The 13,970-nt window shown below is 33.8% G+C and overlaps 1 protein-coding gene across 4 annotated transcripts in view; it reads left to right on the top strand.

Annotated features, from left to right (window-relative positions):
- LOC138363910 (ankyrin repeat and KH domain-containing protein 1-like) overlaps positions 1 to 13,970 on the top strand; it is a 177,212-nt gene that overhangs the window by 75,151 nt on the left and 88,091 nt on the right. For all 4 annotated transcript variants that reach the window (XM_069323371.1, XM_069323369.1, XM_069323368.1 and 1 more), the window contains one exon: positions 13,447 to 13,746. In XM_069323371.1, coding sequence (XP_069179472.1) covers positions 13,447 to 13,746 — 300 coding nt within the window. The remainder of the gene's footprint in view (positions 1 to 13,446; positions 13,747 to 13,970) is intronic.

Here is a 13,970-nt window from a genome sequence, read left to right as displayed (position 1 = left end):
TTTGCCTAATAAGCCAAGTTTTCATGAATTAATGTTTTTTCGTCTACCTAACCTACCTAACCTAACCTAACCTAGCTTTTTTTGGCTACCTAACCTAACCTTACCTATAAATATAGGTTAGGTTAGGTTAGGTAGGGTTGGTTAGGTTCGGTCATATATCTACATTAATTTTAACTCCAATAAAAAAAAATTGACCTCATACATAGAGAAAAGGGTTGCTTTATCATTTCATAAGAAAAAAATTATAGTAAATATATTAATTCAGGAAAACTTGGCTTATTAGGCAAATCGGGCCTTGAATAGTAGGCTGAGAAGTGAGTTCTGGCTACTAGGTACGACATATATATATATATATATATATATATATATATATATATATATATATATATATATATATATATATATGTATATATATATATATATATATATATATATATATATATATATATATATATATATATATATATATATATATATATATATATATATATATATATAACTGAAAACTCACACCCCAGAAGTGACTCGAACCCATACTCCCAGGAGCACACAACTGGTATGTACAAGACGCCTTAATCCACTTGACCATCACGACCGGACATAATGAGGTGATAGCCGAAGCTATTTGAACCACCCCACCGCCGGCACTCGGATGGTAATCTTGGGCATAGCATTTTACCAAATCACCTCATTCTTTGGGGCACACGTGAGGAACACAAATGCGAACAATTTGTTCGCATTTGTGTTCCTCACGTGTGCCCCAAAGAATGAGGTGATTTGGTAAAATGCTATGCCCAAGATTACCATCCGAGTGCCGGCGGTGGGGTGGTTCAAATAGCTTCGGCTATCACCTCATTATGTCCGGTCGTGATGGTCAAGTGGATTAAGGCGTCTTGTACATACCAGTTGTGTGCTCCTGGGAGTATGGGTTCGAGTCACTTCTGGGGTGTGAGTTTTCAGTTGCATATTGTCCTGGGGACCATTCAGGCTTGTTCGCATATATATATATATATATATATATATATATATATATATATATATATATATATATATATATATATATATATATATATATATATATGTATATATATATATATATATATATATATATATATATATATATATATATATATATATATATATATATATATATATATATATATATATATATATATATATATATATATATATATATATATATATATATATATGTCGTACCTAGTAGCCAGAACGCACTTCTCAGCCTACTATGCAAGGCCCGATTTGCCTAATAAGCCAAGTTTTCCTGAAAAAATATATTTTCTCTAATTTTTTTCTTATGAAATGATAAAGCTACCCATTTCATTATGAATGAGGTCAATTTTTTTTTATTGGATTTAAAATTAACGTAGATATATGACCGAACCTAACCAACCCTACCTAACCTAACCTAACCTATCTTTTGTCGGGGTTCCTCGGCGAGCACCAGTATACTCAAGGTCACTCACCGTAGCCCTGCGGGTCTTCACTCTATCCTCACGGCGCCACTGTACGCAGGAGAGTATCCTAGTCAATCCCAACCGGCCTCTGATCGAGAAGGAGTGGGAACACAACTTGTTCACTTAACTATTGTGTGCCCGCCCCGTCATGGGCTCTACTACTAACTACAAGGTTGCCAACTGGTGTTTCTGGTGTCCAGTAACACGTCAGTGGTTTTGTTGAATTGTGGCAACAGTGGCAAGGCCACACTCAATAGATCTGATATCAGGCCGGTATTTACTTCTATCACGATCTGCTGTCAGGTATTATATAGCCACAAGAAATATGGAAGGGATGATATAAACACCAATGTACTTTGTATTTTACTTAAAACTCATTCAAAGACATCACAAGATTATATCAATAAGCAAACAGCTGTTTCAGGCGGGAGCCGCTCGTTCCCACATATATTATGAACTCGCCAAGCTGGCAATGCTCCCCCTCACGTCAATGTCAAAATCAGCAGGTGACTACCCCCGCGCGAATGTCACTTTATCTGTTTGCTTGTGGCGTGATGCGCCAGTTTCTTTAAGTTCTCAAAGATCACTAGAAGATCGAACACACAATATTCGCGACAATAGCACGTAAACACTTCGCTACACTGATCTTGAGCTCAATTAAACATTTCTATATAACTGGACACAATACTTCACTATCATGATATATCACACTGCCCTTCATTTAATGATAACGTATGCAAGTATATATTACTGGAGTTCTCAGTAATTCCTTTCGTGGGTGATAACACAATTAATCACTGCACACATGAATGATTATTCAATACATGAGCATAGACATATATATATATATATATATATATGGATGAGTCAGACATCAATAATGGTAATAACATAGTTAGTGGGCACATAGCCTATCTTGAGGTTATCTTGAGATGATTTCGGGGCTTTAGTGTCCCCGCGGCCCGGTCCTCGACCAGGCCTCCACCCCCAGGAAGCAGCCCGTGACAGCTGACTAACTCCCAGGTACCTATTTACTGCTAGGTAACAGGGCCTAACTCCAAACACTGGCATATTTATATATATATATTCTCTCACTAAATGAACTCATTAAAGTCTCATGAAAGACGTTATCAACAGAGTAAATTCATCAATTACTCCGGGTGCCTGTACACACCAATAATGATCATAAATATCGTGGGTACTCTATGTAGCCCCACTGCACACTTGTGCCTTACTGTGACATAGGTGAGCCTTGCTCACGACATACAAAATACTCTGGCTAAATAATATAGCTGACTAAAGGGGAATTGGTAGGGAAACTAGAATCACCTACTTCCACCTATCCTCCGGTGAGAGTTGAGTTGTAACTCATGGTCCTGACTCCTGCCTCGTGTAGGGAACGCCCCCACACACACACTGTCGTGTCCTCCAGGAACTCAATCAACGTCCCCCCGTAAGCGCGTCGTCTCCGTGCCTTTTCACTGCAGGTCCGTGCTCCTCCTCGACTTCTTGTAGGGTTGGAGTCGGTCTCCCGGTCGTCAACTTTTCCTCCCAGCTACGGCTGCCTGCCTACGTCTCAGCTGCAGTCGTTCGGATTCCTGAATAGTTTTCTTCTTCCACTGCTTCCCGGTAGCTCGGTTCAGCCACTACGCCGTCACAAACGGGTGAACTGTCTCAGACGTCGCATACGTCACTGCACAGACTTCACTTCTTCTTGCACAGTACCTGTCCTGGAGCACTTGTTGCTCAATATCCCGTCGATTCCCTCTCTGGTCCAACACATGAACGAAGGAAGACCTCACAGAGTACTTGCAGACTTTGGGTGACGCGTAAAATCCACGGGAGCGGGAAACAACTGTCAAACTGACAGGACCAATCTTCGCACGTCCAACCACCTTGACGTGTCATATCAGACTGATTCCCTCCGGAGGATTGGTCCATCCACTACGTCATCACTCTGGAGCTATCAGCCGTCGCATACGTCGCTGCCTAGACTCCACTCTTGCACAACACCTGTTCCTGGAGCACTTGTTGCTCAATATTCTGTCAATTCCTTCTCTGGTCCAACACATGAACGAAGGAAGACCCCACAGGTGATGGCAGACCATGGGTGATGCGTAAGTCCTCCGGAGACGGGGTAAACTGTCCAACTGACAGGACCCCCCAGCGCACGTCCGACCTCCTTGACGTGCTGTCTTAGACTGCTGGCGCCAGCGCGGCGCGCTGACCGGACCCCCCTTCCTTCGTGACGTCATATTCGCCACGGGAGGTTTTCATTGGCTCCCTGTGCCACGTCGCTGTCGGTGACCAATCTGGTGTCACTGACGTCACACAGTTTTGGCGGGAAAACAGAAGAGCCAGCGCCATATTGGCTTCCTAAAGGGCCTAAACCACAGGCCAAAATACTCTTCTTTGATAAATTTCTCGGCACTCCGAGAACACTACATCCTCCCACATATATCAAACTGATGCCTGCGACGTAGAGAACGCTCGGGTAAAGTGGACATGACTCTTACTGCAGGCGTGGGAGAAATATAAGGGGGGGAACACCGTCACACTTTATAGGTTAGGTTAGGTTAGGTAGCCGAAAAAGTTAGGTTAGGTAGGTTAGGTGGTCGAAAAAAAAATTAATTCATGAAAACTTTTCTTATTAGTCAAATTGGGCCTTGCATAGTAGGCTGAGAAGTACGTTCTGGATACTAGGTACGACATATATATATATGTCGTACCCAGTAGCCAGAACGCACTTCTCAGCCTACTATGCAAGGCCCGATTTGCCTAATAAGCCAAGTTTTCCTGAATTAATATATTTTCTCTATTTTTTTTCTTATGAAATGATAAAGCTACCCATTTCATTATGTATGAGGTCAATTTTGTTTTATTGTAGTTAAAATTAACGTAGATATATGACCGAACCTAACCAACCCTACCTAACCTAACCTAACCTATCTTTATAGGTTAGGTTGGGTTAGGATGCAGAAAAAGGTAGGTTAGGTTAGGTTAGGTAGGTTAGGTAGTCGAAAAAACATTAATTAATGAAAACTTGGCTTATTAGGCAAATCGGGCCTTGCATAGTAGGCTGAGAAGTGCGTTCTGGCTATTAGGTACGACATATACATATATATATATATATATATGTGGTGCTGCCATATATATATATATATATATATATATATATATATATATATATATATATATATATATATATATATATATATATGTGGCGCTGCCATATATATATATATATATATATATATATGTCGTACCTAGTAGCCAGAACTCACTTCTCAGCCTACTACGCAATGCCCGATTTGCTTAATAAGCCTAGTTTTCATGAATTAATGTTTTTTAGACTACCTAACCTACCTAACCTAACCTAACCTAACGTTTTCGGCTACCTAACCTAACCTAACCTATAAAGATAGGTTAGGTTAGGTTAGGTAGGGTTGGTTAGGTTCGGTCATATATCTACGTTAATTTTAACTCTAATAAAAAAAATTGACCTCATACATAATGAAATGGGTAGCTTTATCATTTAATAAGAAAAAAATTAGAGAAAATATATTAATTCAGTAAAACTTGGCTTAATAGGCAAATCGGGCCCTGCATAGTAGGCTGAGAAGTGAGTTCTGGCTACTAGGTACGACATATATATATATATATATATATATATATATATATATATATATATATATATATATATATATATATATATATATATATATATATATATATATATATATATATATATATGTCGTACCTAGTAGCCAGAACGCACTTCTCAGCCTACTATGCAAGGCCCGATTTGCCTAATAAGACAAGTTTTCATGAATTAATTGTTTTTCGACTACCTAACCTAACCTAACCTAACTTTTTCGGCTACCTAACCCAACTTAACCTATAAAGATAGGTTAGGTTAGGTTAGGTAGGGTTGGTTAGGTTCGGTCATATATCTACGTTAATTTTAACTCCAATAAAAAGAAATTGACCTCATAAATATTGAAATGGGTAGCTTTATCATTTCATAAGAAAAAATTAGAGAAAAGATATTAATTCATGAAAACTTGGCTTATTAGGCAAATCGGGCCTTGCATAGTAGGCTGAGAAGTGAGTTCTGGCTACTAGGTACGACATATATAAATATATATATAATATATATATATATATATATATATATATATATATATATATATATATATATATATAAATATATATATATATATATATATATATATATATATATATAAATATATATATATATATAAATATATATATATATATATATATATATATATATATATATATATATATATATATATATATATATATATGTCAGCGCCACATATATATATTTATATATATATACATATATACATATATATATTTATATATATATATATATGTCGTACCTAGTAGCCAGAACGCACTTCTCAGCCTACTATGCAAGGCCCGATTTGCCTAATAAGCCAAGTTTTCCTGAAATAATATATTTTCTCTATTTTTTTTCTTATGAAATGATAAAGCTACCCATTTCATTATGTATGAGGTCAATTTTGTTTTATTGTAGTTAAAATTAACGTAGATATATGACCGAACCTAACCAACCCTACCTAACCTAACCTAACCTATCTTTATAGGTTAGGTTGGGTTAGGATGCAGAAAATGGTAGGTTAGGTTAGGTTAGGTAGGTTAGGTAGTCGAAAAAACATTAATTAATGAAAACTTGGCTTATTAGGCAAATCGGGCCTTGCATAGTAGGCTGAGAAGTGCGTTCTGGCTATTAGGTACGACATATACATATATATATATATATATGTGGTGCTGCCATATATATATATATATATATATATATATATATATATATATATATATATATATATATATATATATATATGTGGCGCTGCCATATATATATATATATATATATATATATATATATATATATATATATATGTCGTACCTAGTAGCCAGAACTCACTTCTCAGCCTACTACGCAATGCCCGATTTGCTTAATAAGCCTAGTTTTCATGAATTAATGTTTTTTAGACTACCTAACCTACCTAACCTAACCTAACCTAACGTTTTCGGCTACCTAACCTAACCTAACCTATAAAGATAGGTTAGGTTAGGTTAGGTAGGGTTGGTTAGGTTCGGTCATATATCTACGTTAATTTTAACTCTAATAAAAAAAATTGACCTCATACATAATGAAATGGGTAGCTTTATCATTTAATAAGAAAAAAATTAGAGAAAATATATTAATTCAGTAAAACTTGGCTTATTAGGCAAATCGGGCCCTGCATAGTAGGCTGAGAAGTGAGTTCTGGCTACTAGGTACGACATATATATATATATATATATATATATATATATATATATATATATATATATATATATATATATATATATATATATATATATATATGTCGTACCTAGTAGCCAGAACGCACTTCTCAGCCTACTATGCAAGGCCCGATTTGCCTAATAAGACAAGTTTTCATGAATTAATTGTTTTTCGACTACCTAACCTAACCTAACCTAACTTTTTCGGCTACCTAACCTAACCTAACCTATAAAGATAGGTTAGGTTAGGTTAGGTAGGGTTGGTTAGGTTCGGTCATATATCTACGTTAATTTTAACTCCAATAAAAAGAAATTGACCTCATAAATATTGAAATGGGTAGCTTTATCATTTCATAAGAAAAAATTAGAGAAAAGATATTAATTCATGAAAACTTGGCTTATTAGGCAAATCGGGCCTTGCATAGTAGGCTGAGAAGTGAGTTCTGGCTACTAGGTACGACATATATATATATATATATATATATATATATATATATATATATATATATATATATATATATATATATATATATATATATATATATATATAAATATATATATATATATATATATATATATATATATACATAAATATATATATATATATATATATATATATATATATATATATATATATATATATATATATATATATATATATGTCGTACCTAGTAGCCAGAACTCACTTCTCAGCCTACTATGCAAGGCCCGATTTGCCTAATAAGCCAAGTTTTCATGAATTAATGTTTTTTCGTCTACCTAACCTACCTAACCTAACCTAACCTAGGTTTTTTTGGCTACCTAACCTAACCTTACCTATATATATAGGTTAGGTTAGGTTAGGTAGGGTTGGTTAGGTTCGGTCATATATCTACGTTAATTTTAACTCCAATAAAAAAAAATTGACCTCATACATAGTGAAAAGGGTACCTTTATCATTTCATAAGAAAAAAATTATAGTAAATATATTAATTCAGGAAAACTTGGCTTATTAGGCAAATCGGGCCTTGAATAGTAGGCTGAGAAGTGAGTTCTGGCTACTAGGTACGACATATATATATATAAATATATATATATATATATATATATATATGTAAATATATATATATATATATAAATATATATATATATATATATATATATATATATATATATATATATATATATATATATATATATATATATATATATATATATATATATATATATTATTAAATATGACCGAAAAAGTAAGATTAATAATTCTAACACGAATTTTCTCAATCTTTCGTACATTACGCTTCACTGTTGGAGGTAAATCAAAAATCACTTCTCCAAAATTCATTTTTATTTCTTGTCTGACGCGACACGGGCGCGTTTCGTAAAACTTATTACATTTTCAAAGACTTCACAAATACACAACTGATTAGAACTTACGTATCTCTGATTTTATATCTACATTTGAGTGAGGTGGGAGGGGTGATGTGGCATTAACACAAGACAGAACAAGAGGGGATATTAATAGGGTATTAAAAGTATCAACACAAGACAGAACAGAAACAATGGGTATTGAATAGAAGTGTTTGTAGAAAGCCTATTGGTCCATATTTCTTGATGCTTCTATATTGGAGCGGAGTCTTGAGGTGGGTAGAATATAGTTGTGCAATAATTGGCTGTTGATTGCTGGTGTTGACTTCTTGATGTGTAGTGCCTCGCAAACGTCAAGCCGCCTGCTATCGCTGTATCTATCGATGATTTCTGTGTTGTTTACTAGGATTTCTCTGGCGATGGTTTGGTTATGGGAAGAGATTATATGTTCCTTAATGGAGCCCTGTAACAGCTCCTTAATGGAGCGACAGGGCTCCATTAAGGAACATATCTCTTCCCATAACCAAACCATCGCCAGAGAAATCCTAGTAAACAACACAGAAATCATCGATAGATACAGCGATAGCAGGCGGCTTGACGTTTGCGAGGCACTACACATCAAGAAGTCAACACCAGCAATCAACAGCCAATTATTGCACAACTATATTCTACCCACCTCAAGACTCCGCTCCAATATAGAAGCATCAAGAAATATGGACCAATAGGCTTTCTACAAACACTTCTATTCAATACCCATTGTTTCTGTTCTGTCTTGTGTTGATACTTTTAATACCCTATTAATATCCCCTCTTGTTCTGTCTTGTGTTAATGCCACATCACCCCTCCCACCTCACTCAAATGTAGATATAAAATCAGAGATACGTAAGTTCTAATCAGTTGTGTATTTGTGAAGTCTTTGAAAATGTAATAAGTTTTACGAAACGCGCCCGTGTCGCGTCAGACTAGAAATAAAAATGAATTTTGGAGAAGTGATTTTTGATTTACCTCCAACAGTGAAGCGTAATGTACGAAAGATTGAGAAAATTCGTGTTAGAATTATTAATCTTACTTTTTCGGTCATATTTAATAATATATATATATATATATATATATATATATATATATATATATATATATATATATATATATATATATATATATATATATATATATATATATATATATATATATATATATATATATATATATATATATATATATATATATATATATATATATATATATATATGTATGTAGGTGCCCGTCTTGAGCGCTGCCATCTGGTGTCATTGACTAAGCTTTCAGTACAGATAATTTAAGCCCTAAAATTACGCATACAGGTATTACTTTGTCTTGTGCCACTTGTGCTTTATTCAAAAGTGAAGGACCTGTGAAGGATACTGCTCTATCTTCAGCATAGCTTAGCAACTTGATCCTTTTTGATTGATCAACAACTTGATCAACACATACTTGTTAAGTATCATTAAGATCCCCACATTGTTTTTTATTCTGATTCATAAAGAAACACACCAAGAAATGCTAGGCCAATATGCATTTAATGCATATGCACTCCAATGCATTTAATCTAAAGTTACAATATGAATACGTTACTAACATCGTTACTAGTTACAGCTACGAAGTTCCACTATCGGAACATGATTAGCTGTATACCAACCCTTATTTCCATAAAAGGAGAATAAAATAATCAATTTACATTTCAGGTTACTTGAAAATTCATCCGATGAGATGTCTGAATAGAACCGAATGTATATAATTTAAAGGAATAAACATCCCATACTTAAAAAGTTTCACAGTTTCAAAGGTTAAAAATAGGTATTTTTCCAGATATTCGAAATAAAAACGTTCCTCTGAATTTTTCACATATCAATCTGCAGCCAGTCCTCTAAAAATGGGGAGATAAATGTAACAACAGAAATAAGTGCAATAAATTATGTACTAGTCATAGCAGTCAGGAATTGTACTTATTTTCACTTAGTATTAGATCGCACTGTCAAATATATTGTGAATATTTGAGTTTACCTGAAAAGCTGAATAGAAAACCCCGACCTCACCTAACCGTTTTAGTGTTTGAAGATAAGCATTTTATTGCTTCTTAATTACAATTAGTATTTAACCTATAGCTATATTGATATTACAGTTTTATAAAACTAATAAAACAATACTAAAATATATATCAATAAATTGTAAAGTAACTCAGGATATTTTCAAATTTTGTAAAAAATCTCTAGTGTTTAATGAAACTGAAAAAGAAATTCCTGATATTAAAAACTTGTGTATAGCACATTGAACTTGAAAACGTCATCCTAAAATTCTGAGTGTCTTAACAGAAAACGATTAGAATAAATGGGTTGGTAAATGTAATAGCCCCATAAGTGCAATTATGTACTATGTATGACAGTAAGGAAATGTACTAATTACACTTAGTATTAAATCGGACTATCAATTCGGAGGATGGGTTGCTCAATCCCTTTCAGTGAAACTTTTATGCAGTCAATGGACCTACCGATAATAAAATTGTCATATTACTAACTATTTTTCCCTAATATTTTGATGAAGGTATATAATTTCTAGGTCATATATATATCTATGATTTTGTGTAACTCAACCAATTTGCCACTGAGATCTGTTAATATAATTTCCATGCATAAGTCAATGCCGCAAGTTTCAACACTGAAATTATGCCATACTAAGATGGCAAAATCTTAAACTAATCTTAAAATTATAAATCATAACCTTGAAGATCTGTTAATTTGTTACAATATATTATAAAGACAATCGTTATCTTTTAAAACAATAACATGGAAATGGAGACTTTTTTTTAGCAACTGCACTTGCAAATAGCTCCAAAACAGAGTGGTTTACAATGGGCTTTTGCCAAAACCATAACACACAGTTAAAAGAATAACATCCGGCTAGAAAGGGTGAAAAAAATCCCAGCTGTTGATATATTCATAACTTTTGGTAAAAATAATAACATCCGGTTAAAAAGGGCGAGTCAGTAAACTGTTCATTTCCAAATGGACCAGTTAATTACATACCATCGTTTTCGAATTCAAGGGAGGGCTGTCTATGCAATACCGTCTGTTTACGAAACCGTAGGGTTTCCTTAACCGTAGTTAGGATACCGTTGTAGTCGTCAATTACACTGCTGATGGTTGGCCAGAAAGTTAGGATTGCAGACAAATCCCAGCTGGGATTCAATGATATATTTATATTATGTTAGTTATCTTTAAAAGTTGATGTTTCTTATTGATTTTCTTCTTTAAATTAAGTTATGTCTTCTGTCTTTTATTTTGTATCTATTAGTGTTATAAATATAGTTATAAATATATAACTTTTATATATTTAAATGTTCAGCCATTTATGTATTGAGTTTTTTATTATTATACTTGTCTTTATTTGACTGTCTTTATTTAACTGTCTTTATTTAACTGTATTTATTTAACTCTCTTTATTTGGCTATCCAGGACGATCTCTGAGTCTTTATTAGTCCTTATTTGATTGTCCTTATTTTCCTGCATATTTAACTTTTTTATTTTAATGTGTTTATTTTCAAGTCTATTTAAATATCTTTTTAGATCGATTGTCCTTAATTCTTCCGCTCTAACCATTAACATTGGTGTTCCACAGGGCAGTATATGTGGTCCTCTCTTCTTTTTCATTTACATTAATGACCTTCCAAATTCCTCTCAACACCCCAATCTAATTATATTTGCAGATGATACAACCTTCATTTTCTCCAATCCTAACCCATTTATTCTGAATGACACAGTGAATACTGAGCTAAATAAAGTGTATCTTTGGCTAACTGTAAACAAACTCACTCTTAACATTGATAAAACCCTCTATATTTTGTTTGGTAATAAATCAATTGATCATATTAATCTAAGAATTAACAATATCCAAATTAGTAACAAAGTAGAGGGTAAATTCCTTAGTGTTCTCATTGATAACAAGCTAAATTTCCAGGGCCACGTTCAAAATATATATATAAAAAAAATTATGTAACAGTTGACATTCTTTCTAAAATCAGATATTATGTACCTCGTCCTGCCCTGGTTATGCTCTATTACTCTCACATTACCCTTATCTCACATATTGTATCTGTGCCTGGGATTCTACTACCTAAAATTATGTATGACTTCTAATTACTAAACACAAATCAGCAATTAGAACAATAACAAACTCTAGCCCCACACATCACTCGGCCCCCCTAACTTAAACCTTGAATATGTTAGATATTAAGTCACTGCACATAATCTCAAGTGTACTCTCTATATATGTAGTGCAGTATACTATATACTGAAGACAACTCTGCATTGCAGTGCTAATTCTGACCTTTAACACTTCATTGCCGGTTGTAACAGAACCGATTGCCACCACTCTAGTAACAAATATCTGTTTGATATCCCAAGAGTGTGACTTTACCAAACAAGAAATGCTCTACAAATCAAGGGTCCCAAAATGTGGGATGACCTTCCCAATCCCGCCAAAGACCATCCCTCTCTCAACCAATTTAAGAGAGAAACTAAGTACTACCTAATGAACTCCATGTAACCTACCTTACCTCTTAAATGTCTACCCATGTCTTGTTATCAAACATTAATGATTAATGACTGAACTTGTGAAACTGTTGATATCTGCCATGTATAAACTGAAAGAAAATTGTAGTCCTTCTGTTTATTTAGTTAGCATTACAATCTGCTGTTCTGTTGCAATTTCTGTTATTGCAGTCAACATGCAATTATTGTCATTGTTTTTATTTTTGCTCTACTTCCGTTCAGTTTTTGCTTTTGATCTCAATTAGTATTAAGTTTTCTTTTTTTAACTTTATTTTCCCACTTTGTGCCCGAATCACTGCACATATTAGTGGCTTTAGGCATAGTATATATTTGCTCTATCTAGAAATCCTACATTCTTTTTGTAACTCACTGTGTATGTATGTACTTTTTTTAAAATAAACATTATTATTATTATTATTATTATTATTATTATTATTATTATTATCATTATTATTATTATTATTATTATTATTATTATTATTATTATTATTATTATTATTATTAATATTGTTATTATTATTAATATTATTATTATTGTAATTATTATTACTTATTTGGATGGCATTTAAATTTTTGAGTCTTTTTATGATATTCTTATGGCTCATAATTGTGAGCAGGAGGAAGGAATTGTATAAATAAGCTTTTTTAATATGGCAAAAAAACTAAAAATCCTATCATACACTTGCCATTCTCAGGCCGCATATGAGGCTGCCATGGAGGGGCGGGTGCAGCATGTGAGAGCTTGGCTCAATGCTGGAGGGGATGTCAATGCCACTACCATGTTATCGGACAAACTTGGACCTGGTATGTCTCTTCTGGCTGCTGCGTGTTACCAAGGCCAGGCTGATGTGGTGCGGGAACTGCTCAAGAACCCCATGACACATCTCAACACCCGTCATAACACGGAGTGTGGCATGAACTGTACCCCTATGTATATAGCTGCCCACTCTGGATATGATAACTGCATCAGTGCTCTCCTTACCTCAAAACTAAAGGTATTTTTAAATGTTGAATTTTTAGTTACTTTTTTAGTTACCACCCTTAATTACTACCGACCCCTAATTACTAAAAAAATCAGCACTTATAACAATCACAAATTCTAGTCCCAGACACCACTCTGCTCTCTTACTAAAATCTTTGAACATGTTAAATATCAAGTTTCTGCACATACTCTCAAGCATTCTCGATATCTATCAAACTCTGAATTGCAATGTCAATC

Source organism: Procambarus clarkii, chromosome 12 (genome assembly GCF_040958095.1).
Source record: "Procambarus clarkii isolate CNS0578487 chromosome 12, FALCON_Pclarkii_2.0, whole genome shotgun sequence".
NCBI classification, from domain to species: Eukaryota; Metazoa; Arthropoda; class Malacostraca; order Decapoda; family Cambaridae; genus Procambarus; species Procambarus clarkii.
Note: the sequence above shows the minus strand (reverse complement) of the source record. Positions and strands in the feature narration are given on the sequence as shown.